At 47.4% G+C, this 11,869-nt stretch overlaps 1 protein-coding gene and 1 pseudogene across 1 annotated transcript; one reads left to right on the top strand and one right to left on the bottom strand.

Moving 5' to 3' along the window:
* Positions 1–824: 824 nt before the first annotated feature.
* LOC118677495 (proteasome subunit beta type-7-like) lies at positions 825–1,679 on the bottom strand. Its single transcript, XM_036352639.1, has one exon. It carries the CDS (start codon positions 1,670–1,672, stop codon positions 863–865), a length of 810 nt encoding a protein of 269 aa, XP_036208532.1. The 5' UTR covers positions 1,673–1,679; the 3' UTR covers positions 825–862.
* Positions 1,680–10,628: 8,949 nt separating this feature from the next.
* LOC118675611 lies at positions 10,629–11,621 on the top strand (annotated as a pseudogene).
* Positions 11,622–11,869: the final 248 nt, after the last annotated feature.

The following is an 11,869-nucleotide window of genomic DNA, read 5'->3' as shown; positions in this document are numbered from 1 at the left end:
TGAAATAAGACAGTCAGAGAGAGAAAAATACCTCATGACCTCACTCATTTATGGATAATAAAGAACTTTATAACCTAATGAACAAAAAAATAGATACAGAGGCAGAGAAGCATCGAACAGACTGTCAAATTAAAGTGGGAAGGCTGGGTAGTGTTGTGGGAGGGGGGTTAAGAGATCAATTGAAGGACTTATATGCATGCATATAAGCATAACCAATAGACACAAGACCCTGGAGGGGTGGGGAAGGGCATGTGTTGGGGGGTAGGGGAGGCTGGGGGAAAGTCAATGGGGAAAAAAAAGGAGACAAATGTACTACTATTTGTAATACTTTAAACAAGAAAATAAAATTTAAAAAAAAAATCTGGCAGTGCTGGCCCACGTTCTGGCACATAATTCTCAGGTGGGTTGAAACAGTGCCTGCCATACTCGCCAGCTGCAAGCATGGTCAAGAACCTCCAAACTCTCTGGGACTGATGAGCTGGGCAATGAGCTGCAGGCCTTCACTATACTATACTCTCTATTTTACATTTTTAAATGTTCATAATAAAAACTTAAAAGCAAACAAAAGATGGAGGCTGCGCATTCTTTTTTTTTTTAATTGTTTATATTTGTTGTTAATCCTCACTAGAGGATATTTTCTCTATTGCTTTTCAGAGAGAGTGGAAAGGAGGAAGGAGAGGCATTGAACCTGCAACCCAAGTATGTACTCTCCCCCCCCCCCAATTTGGTTTCCATATTTTATTGGGTCTCAATCAGCAAACTGAAATGAATGTCGTACGGGGGGGGGGGTCTCTGTTGCCCCCCATCTAGAGCAGTAACCAGCCATCCACTGACACCGTTCAGGAAGTGTCCATCGTCTGGACTATCTCTTCCAGCACCTCAACTTCCAGGGGAGTGACCTTTTCAGTGAGGACTGCAGTGGTCCCTTTCTCACAACTGTACCATCCAACCTGGTCCCCTTCTTGTTGGGTACTGAGTACGGGGGGAGAAAGTCCAGCTTGCTCTTGCTGATGGCACAGAGGTCAATGTTACTTCCAGACCCCAAGTCATTGAAGATGCCAGCTGCAATGGCCTCACTCACCAGCTTCTTGGCTTCCTCCTCCTCCATATCTGGCCTAAACTTAGCTTCAAACACAGCCATTGCTGCCAAGGAGCCAGAACCCATGGTGACATAAGGCAACTTATCAGTTGATCCATGAGGATAGATGCTGTAGAGGTGAGGTCCAGTAATGTCTAGGCCCCCCAAAACTAGGGCTGCACCCATGTAACCTTGATACCTGAAAAGCATCTGCTTCAGCATCCGATTGGCTGTCACAACTCTGGGGAGGTGGCCAGTGGAGAGGGAGTGGAGCTCCAAGTTGGAAGAAATGAGCTGGGTTGTCATATCTGTGTCTGCAGCTGTCCCAGCACCACAACAATAAATGTTAGGAGATATGAAGTGTATCTTTGAACAGTTCTTGTCAGCAACAACCATCCCTTCAGTTGCCCTTGTATCTGCTCCAAGGACTATGCCATCCCTGTAGACCACCCCCGCGATGGTCGTGCCTGTTTTCCGGGCCGTGGGAAGCTTGTACCCTTTCTTTGCAAAATCGGCTTCCAAGACAGCATTTCTGCGGCAGTTATCAAATGAGAAACCTCCCACCCGTGGCTGACACACTGATACAGCCGCCATCTTTCCCAAGAGACTACTGCCAAGTATGTACTCTTGACCAGGAATGGAAACCACCATGCTAGGGGGGGCCGATGGTCCAACCATTGAGCAACACCGGCCAAGGCAGGGTGTGCATTCTTTAATTAGCCAAAATCCCTACCTTGTTCTATTGTCATTGAGGCAAAATACTATTCACTGGGTTTGAGGTTCTCCTCACCCCTTTTTTAAATTAATCCTCACCCGAGGATATTTTTTTCCATTGATTTTTAGAGAGAGTAGAAAAGATGAAGAGGGAGAGAGAGAGAGAGAGAGATTGGTTGCTTTCCGCACTTGCCTTGACTGGGAATGGAACCCACTCCACTTTGGTACGCAGTCAGTGCTCTAACCACTGAGCAACTGGCCAGGCTTGCCACCCTTTTTCATAGTAGTAGTAAAGTTAACTGAACTGTTTCCCACACCTCGACACTTTCCCTAATGTTGGTCATCTGTGCAAGGCCCCGCTGGCCTTTGGGAGGAGTCTCTAAAAGAAGTCTTTTTTTTTTTTAATTAAATCTTTATTGTTCAGATTATTACATTTGTTCCTCTTTTATCCCCCCATAACTCCCCTCCTCCCAGTTCCCGCCCCACCCTCCGCCCTCACTCCCCACCCACTGTCCTCATCCATAGGTGCACGATTTTTGTCCAATCTCTTCCCGCATCTCCCACACCCCTTTCTCCCCCAAGAATAGTCAGTCCATTCCCTTTCTATGTCCCTGATTCTATTATGATCACCAGATTATTTATTCACTTGATTCTTAGATTCACTTGTTGATAGATGCATGTTTGTTGTTCATAATTTGTATCTTTACCTTTTTCTTCTTCTTCCTCTTCTTAAAGGATACCTTTCAGCATTTCATATAATACTGGTTTGGTGGTGATGAACTCCTTTAGCTTTTCCTTATCTGTGAAGCTCTTTATCTGACCTTCAGTTCTGAATGATAGCTTTGCTGGATAAAGTAATGTTGGTTGTAGGTTCTTGGTATTCATCACTTTGAATATTTCTTGCCATTCCCTTCTGGCCTGCAAAGTTTCTGTTGAGAAATCAGCTGACAGTCATATGGGTATTCCCTTGTAGGTAACTGAGTTTCTTTCTCTTGCTGCTTTTAAGATTCTCTCTTTCTCTTTTGCTCTTGGCATTTTAATTATGATGTGTCTTGGTGTGGTCCTCTTTGGATTCCTTTTGTTTGGGGTTCTCTGCGCTTCCTGGACTTGTAAGTCTATTTCTTTCACCAGGTGGGGGAAGTTTTCTGTCATTATTTCTTCAAATAGGTTTTCAATATCTTGGTCTCTCTCATCTTCTGGCACCCCTATAATTCTGATGTTGGTACGTTTGAAGCTGTCCCAGAGGCTCCTTACACTATCTTCTTATTTTCGGATTCTTTTTTCATTTTGCTTTTCTGGTTGGGTATTTTTTGCTTCTTCGCATTTCAAATCTTTGCCTTGATTCTTGCGCTCCTCTGGTCTGCTGTTGGGAGTGTGTATAGTATTCGTTATTTCAGTCCGTGTATGCTTAATTTCTAGTTGGTTCTTTATCATAACATCGAGGGTCTCATTAGATTTCTTGAGGATCTCACTACATTTATCGACGGCTTCTAGACAGTTCTTAAGAGAACTTAAAAGTGTGGTTCTGAACTCAATATCCTCCATTGACAGTTTTGTCTTGTTTCTTTGTCTCCACATTTTTTATGCTTTCTTGGTGCACCCCCTAGTGGTCTTTGTGCGCAGTCTTGTTGTAGTTAAGCCTTGATTGTTGTAGGCAATACCGGGGGTGATTTGACCTCCAGGCTAACTGGCTATGAGCGTCCGCTGTGTCTGCAGTGGGAGAGCTTCTGTGCTGGATATCTAGAGCAGTGCTAATCTAGCGTTTGCCTGAGGCTATCCAGCAAATGGCTCTGCGCAAGGCTTGGGCAGGGCGGGTCCCCGGGGATCTACAGGGCTGGCCGGAGCTGCTCTCAGTTCCGTCCCTAGGGGCTCTGCCTCACAGAGTCCCAGCAACCGCTGCAAACCTCGGAGAGTAAGCTGCCTTCGAGTTCCAACCGAAGCCAGGCAGTCCCGCTTCTCCCGTTTGAGTCTGGGTCCCTAGAGACTCGCCCAGATCTGGAGCTCAGAGTCTGAAACTCCCTCCCGATTGAAAACAACAACTGCGCCCTCCGCCTCCAGCCCGCTCTGCATGCACTCCGCACCTTAGTATTTCACTTCAGCACTGCGCCTCCTCTGAGTCTGAGTCTGATATTCTCTTTCCTCCTAGTTGTAGAATTTCCTCTCAGCCAGCCTTCCTGTGGTTCTGGATGATGTCCGTTCCGTCTTTTAGTTGTTTTTTGAAGTAGTTGTTCAAGGCAGCAATCTCCGGTGTTAACCTATGCCGCCATCTTGGTTTCTCCTCAAGAATCTAAAAGAAGTCTTAAGCAAAGGGCACAGCCTGGTGGTCAATGACCAAACCTGGCCCAGAGGTATGTTTGGCCCAAAGAATGTTATCCTTAACTAAAGGCCCGGTGCACAAATTTTTGTGCACTCAGTGGGGAGGGGGGGTCCCTCAGCCCGGCCTGTGCCTTCTCGCACTCTGGGACCCCTCGGGAGATAACAACCTGCTGGCTTAGGCCTGTTCCTGGGTGGCAGAGGGCAGGCCCAATCCCTAGGTGCAGCCCCTGGTCAGGCTCAGAGCAGGGCTGATTGGGGAGTTGGGGTGCCGCCCCCTGTCATGCACAGAGCAGGGCGGATCGGGAGGTTACGATGCCACCCCTAGTCACGCTCAGGGTAGGGCCAATTGGGAGTTTAAGGCACCGCCCCCTGTCACACTCAAGGAAGGGTATATGGGGAGGTTGCGGCACCACCCCCTGCCATGCACAGAGCAGGGCCAATCAGGGGGGTTGGGGCTCTGTACCCTGTCACACACAGAGCAGGGCCCATCAGGGGGTTGAGGAGCTCCCCCCTGTCATGCACAGAGCATGGCGGATCAGGGGGTTGGGGCGCCACACCCTGCCGCACTCAGGGCAGGGCCGATGGGGAGGTTATGGCTCTATCCCATCACACACAGAGCAGGGCCTGTGGGGGGCGGGGGGGGAGGGGCGCCGCACCCTGTCACACACAGAGCCGCAGGGTGATCAGGGGGTTGGGGAGCTCCCCCCATCAGGCATAGAGCAGGGCTGATCAGGGGGTTGGAGCGCCTTCCCCTGTCACGAACAGAGTAGGGCAGATAGGGAGGTTGTGGCCCTGCCCCCTGTCACACACAGAGCCGCAGGACGATCAGGGATTTTGGACGCTGCCCCCTGTCACACTGATTTCGGTGCCGGAGGTCTCTCAGCTCTGCTGATCCCGGTGCTGGGAGGCATATTACCTGGTGCACACGTGGGGGACAGCTGGTTTGCCCTGAAGGGTGTCCTGGATCAGGGTGGGGGTCCCCACTGGGGTGCCTGGCCAGCCTGGGTGAGGGGCGATGGCTGTTTGCAGCTGGTCACACACCCTTCAGGGTGGGGGTCCCCAGTGAAGTGCCTGGCCAGTCTGGGTGAGGGGCTGAGGGCTGTTTTCAGGCTGGCAGATGACTGAAGCTCCCAACTGCTCCCTTTATTCTTTTTTTATTCTGGGCCAGCTGTAGCTCTGGCTCCAGCTCTGAGGCCTCTGCTGCTGAAAGCAGGTATCTGTTTGTTTAGGTTCTATAATCGAAACACTGTAACAACTCCAGCTCTGAGATCCCGGCGGGCTGAAAGTAGGTTCCTGGGGTTTTGTTTAGTTTCTATATTTGTAACAATGTTTCAAACTGCAAGCTCAGAGGCTGGCAAGGTAGGCGGGGAACGGAATGTTGGTTTCCTCCGTCACTGAAGCAAGCAAGCCTCATGTTAGCTCCAAGCTGCCTGGCTGCCGGCCACCATCTTGGCTGGCAGTTAATTTGCATATCGCCCTGATTAGCCAATGGGAAGAGTAGCAGACGTATGTTAATTACCATGTTTCTCTTTTATTAGATAGGATAAGAGTTCAATGCCACAGATGGGCGTCACTTGCCTATTCTCCCCATCCTCACCTCCAACTATATTATTACTTTCTGGCCCCAAAACTGTTTATGTTCTTTTCCTTGCCCCTATAGGCACCTGAAATTTTAGGATCTAAGACAAGAGAGACAGTGGTTCTCTTCGGCATTTATTCTGGCATGCAGACTGGCATTGCTAATCTTTGAGAGTCTTGAAATCCTGTCTTCCCATCAATTCCTTCTGTTGTAAAGATGACTATACCTTCTGTTTTGTGGGGGGGTTTTTGTGTGTGGGAAAGTCTTCCATTTGGGGAGTATAAAACAGCACCTTATCTTTGCTAATTTTTAAATTGAATGATTAATTCTGTGTAATGCTTGATATTGTCATTAACGCCATCTCCATTTCTATGTCTAATTGTTGTGTCGAACAAGAGCAGGTACTCATTCTGGACCAAATATAGTTTATACTCAAAGAAATGCAGAAAGTAAATTATCAGGTTGAAGAATTCACAGCCATCCTAGCAGAGAAAAAAATGCAACCCAAAATTGGTTTAAGGCATTATTATATCTTTACTAAGTTGATTATACAAATTAAAAGTGTGACTACGAGGAAACAGGTATACTTATATATTTATTACTCAGTAGATGCAAATTGGTTGGATACCTAACTTGCAAATGTTCAAGAGCTACCTTCACAATATTATGTTTGGGAATTATGCTCCCAAGAAAATAACAGAAAATAGAAGATACAAAGATATTCCTATTAGTGCCATTTATAAGAGAGGACAAAAAGTAAATAAATCCTAAGGACAAAAAAAGCAATAAACTAAGAAAATTTGAATTTTTTAACAAGATAGAAAACTGTAAATGTTACAAATGACAATTATGTAGATTATGATCAACATATAATGAGCATGTGGGAGATAGGATAAATGAAAAAACAAAATGAAATAGAGAATAGGTACACACTCATTTCATATAAATAAAAAATTAAGTGTAGCCTGGCCAGAGTGGCTCAGTGGTTGAGCATCCACCTATGAACCAGGAGGTCACAGGCTCAATTCCCAGTCAGGACACATGCCCAGGTTGTGGGTTCGATCCCTCATAGGGGGCATGCAAGAGGCAGCTGATCCATGATACTCTCTCATCATTGATGTTTCTATCTCCCTCTCTGTTCTTCTCTGAAATCAATTAATTTTTTTTATTTAAAAATTAGGTGTAACTATTTTAAAAGATCAGAAAAGAACATACAGAGATACAAAGATTTGAGTTTGAAGCCATATATGGTACAAATGAGCAATTTTAACTGGAAAGATGGAACTGGATTAGTGGGGTAAATGAAGAGGATGTAACATGTTGCCATCCTACTCGCATCAGATGAGGGGACAATAAGACAGAACACCATGGGAAGGCAGCCGTGAGCATGAGAGTGTGCAGAGGAGCCTGAGGGACATGGTCATTGAGGGGACACCTGGAAGCTGACAGTCACTCACTTACACAGACTCCGTGTGGACCTTGCTGCTGAATTTAATTTCTGAAGCATATTTGGAGAATTTATCAAAAGCCAGAAGGCAGCCGTACTAAACCTCACCTAGGGAATAGGCAGTGTGCAGTTCAGGCTCAACTCTTCAATGCTGCCCCTGGTCAGGCTGGAAGCCGGCTGATCCTTGCTGTGGTGCTTCTGAGGGTGAATGGCAGCTTTGGTCCAGCCTGATGGCTCCCTGGTGTGCCTGGAACGCCCGCTCCATAAACGCCAGGTCCGCTTTTCTGGTCCAGACAATCCCACCCATACCAGATCCTGGGTGTCAATGCCTTTATGCTACAGCATAACACCACACCCTGTGGGCGTGAGGTTTCAGGGCTCCGCAACCATTGATAAAACGCACACGTGGCAGTAATGCTTACCGCTGCCTTTCCACCATCTCACATAAATTGGTATTTCCACCTCAACTGATAAATTGGGCAGGGGTAACTCATTATAAACAAAGAAGAAGAAAGCGTTTAGAAACAGGAAAAGAAATAACAGATGCATTTTATAATTTAACCATTAATTAAGGTTTAAACAAATAAGCACTACTCACTGGTGAACATTTGGTCCTTTTCCCGGGATAAAGCATAAGCATGGACCGGCTGTCCAGAGTGCTCTCACTGAGAGGGGACCATCAGTTTGATTGCCTTTGGAGCAAAGCCAGGCAGATGTCTGTCCTGTCCGTCTATACCTTCAACCTCAGCGTCAGCTCAGGGAGGACTGTTACTACGCCCATTGTAAAGGAGAGGAAACTAAAGCTTAGAAGGGTTAGAACCCAGAGTCAGTTATTGATGAGATCCAGATTTTGAACTCTGCTCCCTCTGACTTAAAGCACGTAACCATTTCCTCTCCTGCTTTTCATTAGTGCTCTAGTAGGCACTGTAAAAAGTGCTGGTGGCACCGGCATGAGGGAACAGTGAATTCTGCCTCTGGCAGGTGAATGCCAAAGAAAGGTCTCGAAACTACAGAGAAAAGATGACATCTGCACTGTGCCCTGGATCAGTTGCAGCATTTGGGTAAAAGCAAAGGAAAGGGTGATACAGTAGAGGAAGTGGCTGGGCGAACGCACGGGAATCTGGCATCTGGCCGGGAAGTGGGAATATGCAGAAAGTGAGCAGGTTTGGAACAACAGGTTTTATTACAGAACAGTTTGCTGTACATCCACAATCTACTCTCTAGTGCATTATTACTAGTAGCCAGTAAAACCAACCAAGGGTGAAAATAATATAAACCAACATACTAGAGATTGAACCATAGCACCCTTGGCATGTAAGACAATTACAAAATCTCTTCATTTGTTATTTAATGATTTCTGTGTGTGTCTTGTCAGCCCAACCCAACTGTAAGCACACCTCTAGGAAACAGTGAGCGTTGCAGCCGTAGCTTCTGCAGTGCACAACCTACACAGCTGTCGCTGCTCTCCCCATTACCTGTGTTATAACAGCGTGTCCCCAGAATATGTACACACACTTTACAGCTGAGAGCTCAATTTTGAAAATGAAATGTATTTTAATAAAACTACCTTTATAATTATTCGAAGTGTTTGCATACGTTTTCGGGACACCCTATATGTGGAGCTTAAAGAGTTTTGCGGGCTCTGAGATGCTCTGCTAGGAAGTCTCATGAAGTTCCCTAACGTTTTTGTTCCTAACCAGCACAAGGAGACATCCCACTTCTCAGAACAACCTGGAGTTCTTTAAGCAGACTACTATCATTACTTAATCCATTAGGGAATGCATTTAATAAACACTTTCTGAGTGACAACTACAATCTTATGCCACATAATGAGGTTTCAGTCACCTAGTGACATCGTAGCTGTTCCAACGTGGCACAGCACATTGCTCACGTGTCTGTGGGATGCTGGTGTCCCACACCTACTGCCATTTGTAGTAAAGCGTAGCACACACATAAACCGATGCAGCCACTATGGAAAACAGCATGGAGATTCCTCAAAACATTAAAAATAAACCTGTCATATGATCCAGCAATCCCACTTCTGGGTATTTATCCAAAACAAAAAACACGAATTCAAAAAGACACATGTTCATTCCAGCATTACTTACAATAGCCAAGATATGGAAGCAACCCAAGTGTCCATTGTAGACAAATGGATAAAGAAGATGTGGTGCAAATATACAAAAGACTATTGCTCAGCCATAAAAAGAATGGAATCTTGTCATTTGCAACAACATGGATGAACATAGAGGCTCTTATGGTAAGTGGAATAAGTCAGTCAAAGAAAGACAAATACCATATCATCTCACTTATAAGTGGAATCTAAAAAATAAACGAACAGATGAACAAACAAAACAGAAACGGACCCATAGACACAGAAAACAAGCTGATGGTTTCCAAAAGAAAGAGGGTGGGGAAATGGGTGAAAAAGAAAAAAATTTTTAATAAGTAAATTAATTAATCTTCAGAGTATTGTTAACATCCATCACCATACATAAAAATTGCTACCTTAGAGGCAATAGTGAGTTAATGGCCAGTCAGCAGACATGGGCAGGGTTGAGAGTGGCCAGTACCTAGGACACTTTGGGCTGGGACAGCAGGACTGCATTAGGAGTCCAGCACCTCAGCTCTGGTCCTAGTGTCCCCTAGGATTCACCTGTGATCTTGGGGGAGCCACTTTCTTCCTAGGGCCACCTGTGAAGTTTGGAATTTGGATTAGACTGGATGGCACCGCTTCTCTAGGGCACTGAGGAAATGTATGAGGGCATCTTTGTTTGCCAGTGATTGGGAACCACCACTGACATTGAGTTCATAGGGACTATGGATGCTAGAGATTTGCAGTATGCAGGGTCGTTCCACCTAGAAGAATCACCCTGATTGTTGCATGATTTTTGATGTTCCTCTGGACATTCATTTAGGAGGTAAAAAATCTGCTGTCAGTGATCCAGACCTCGAACTGAATCCTGCACTGCACATGAACGGTTTAATATGCACTGAAATGTCCAGAAATGTAAACTAAGAGAAAATTGTACTTCATATATTCAGAACTTTTCCAAGAACTTGACCACAAATTTGGAAAATCATATCACTAATGATAGCAATACACATATGTTTTAATTAAATTGCCAGTGTTACATGCCTGTATCAGTCTCACTGGCAGCTGTCACATTCACACTGACTCTATGTATGAGCTCAACCTCTGATTACCTAATTACCTCATCTGGAGCAATGCTATTTGAAGTGCTGTTGAACTACAAGGTAAGGAAATTGTGCCAGAACACCTTGCCTCCTTCACTAAGAAAGTGTGGCTGTGGAAGATGGCGTGTAGGTAAACTGCTGGTATTCGCCGCCTCCCCAACCACATCAAAATTACAACAAAATACAGAACAACCATCACTCAGAACAGCTTGAAATCGGGCTGAATGGAAGTCCTAGACTAGAGAAATAAAGAAGAAAGCACACCGACACTGCAGGGTGCCCTGCTGAGGGACGCCATGGCGCCTCCTGCTGCTGCTTCCATCAGGAGGGGAGAGTCTCCCCAGCATCACACCGTCTGCCACTGAGGACTGCACCCCTCACAGACACAAGGCCTTCCTGCGAGTGTGAGCCCATCGCAGACCCACTGAACGCTCGGATGGGGAAATGAAAGGGAGGAAGCAAGGTGAGGGCAGGGGGGCCCTGTGCAGCCGCCCCTGCAGCATCGGAGCAGGAGCTGCGGGGGCAGGTGGAGCCTCGCCTTTCTGAGGGGGACGGCTCCGGCATGGCGGAGGAGGATGCCGGGGATGTCGAGCAGGAGAACAGCAACCGCTCTGAGGAGCATGAGGGCTGCGGGCAGACACGGATATGGGCCGCCACGCGCCTGGGGGTGTTTCCGCCGCTCTGGCTTCACCGTGTGCAGCGGCTGAGGGAGTCCTGACCATGGTGCTGGCTTGGATGTGGATGGGGATGACATTCTGGAGGGTGGAAGCCGCACGGAGGCTGGCGTCATCCCTGCACGGGCGAGGAGCCTGGTGGAGCCGAGGAGAGAGGCGCCGTTCTAAATGGCGGCCCTCCCAGCACACGCAACACACCCGAGTTCTCCGAGTGGGGCCAGCAATGAGATCCCTTCTACCAGCAACCGGGAGAGCGGCAAGCGGGAGCCATGCAGAAGACTTGCAAGAATGGCGACATCGAGAAATAACCGAAGATTCAGCTGTGACCACGTTTGAGGCCCTGAGGCTCGGGTGAGGGAGCTTGAACAGCAGCTATCAGTGGGGCCGCTACAAACGCCTCCTCTGCATGGACTTACATGGATGCTCCTGACGTGCACCCAGGGCTGTCATGGGCACTTCGAGGAGCGCTGGCTGCAGACGCTGGGTGCCAAGAAGCTGTGCCCTCAGAGCAACACCATCACAGCGCCCGGAGACCTGCGGGAACCCACCTGTCTGCCAGCCACCCCAGGCAGGCCTTGCCTCAAGCAGTCCTGCCTTCCCGCTTCTGGGATGTGACCCTACTCCTTGTACATACTTGCACACAGGTTCCCCATGTACATATATGTACACATGCACATGCGCACACACACAGGCCTCTGGAGCCAGAGTGGATGCTGAGGCCCAGGCCCTGCCAGGTTCCCACCAGGATTGGGGACCATCCCTGCTCCAGGTCTGTTCCCAGGGTGGGTAGCAGGGCGAGGTTCCTGAGATCCAGCCCTCAGACCAACTTACAGACGCAAACACCAGACTGAGGCACATGTAAT

This window comes from Myotis myotis, unplaced genomic scaffold, assembly GCF_014108235.1.
Source record: "Myotis myotis isolate mMyoMyo1 unplaced genomic scaffold, mMyoMyo1.p scaffold_m19_p_2, whole genome shotgun sequence".
NCBI classification, from domain to species: domain Eukaryota; kingdom Metazoa; phylum Chordata; class Mammalia; order Chiroptera; family Vespertilionidae; genus Myotis; species Myotis myotis.
Note: the sequence above shows the minus strand (reverse complement) of the source record. Positions and strands in the feature narration are given on the sequence as shown.

Excerpts from the sequence above, each read along its gene's own strand:
- LOC118677495 (XM_036352639.1), bottom strand. The coding sequence starts at position 1,672 with ATGGCGGCTGTATCAGTGTGTCAGCCACGGGTGGGAGGTTTCTCATTT.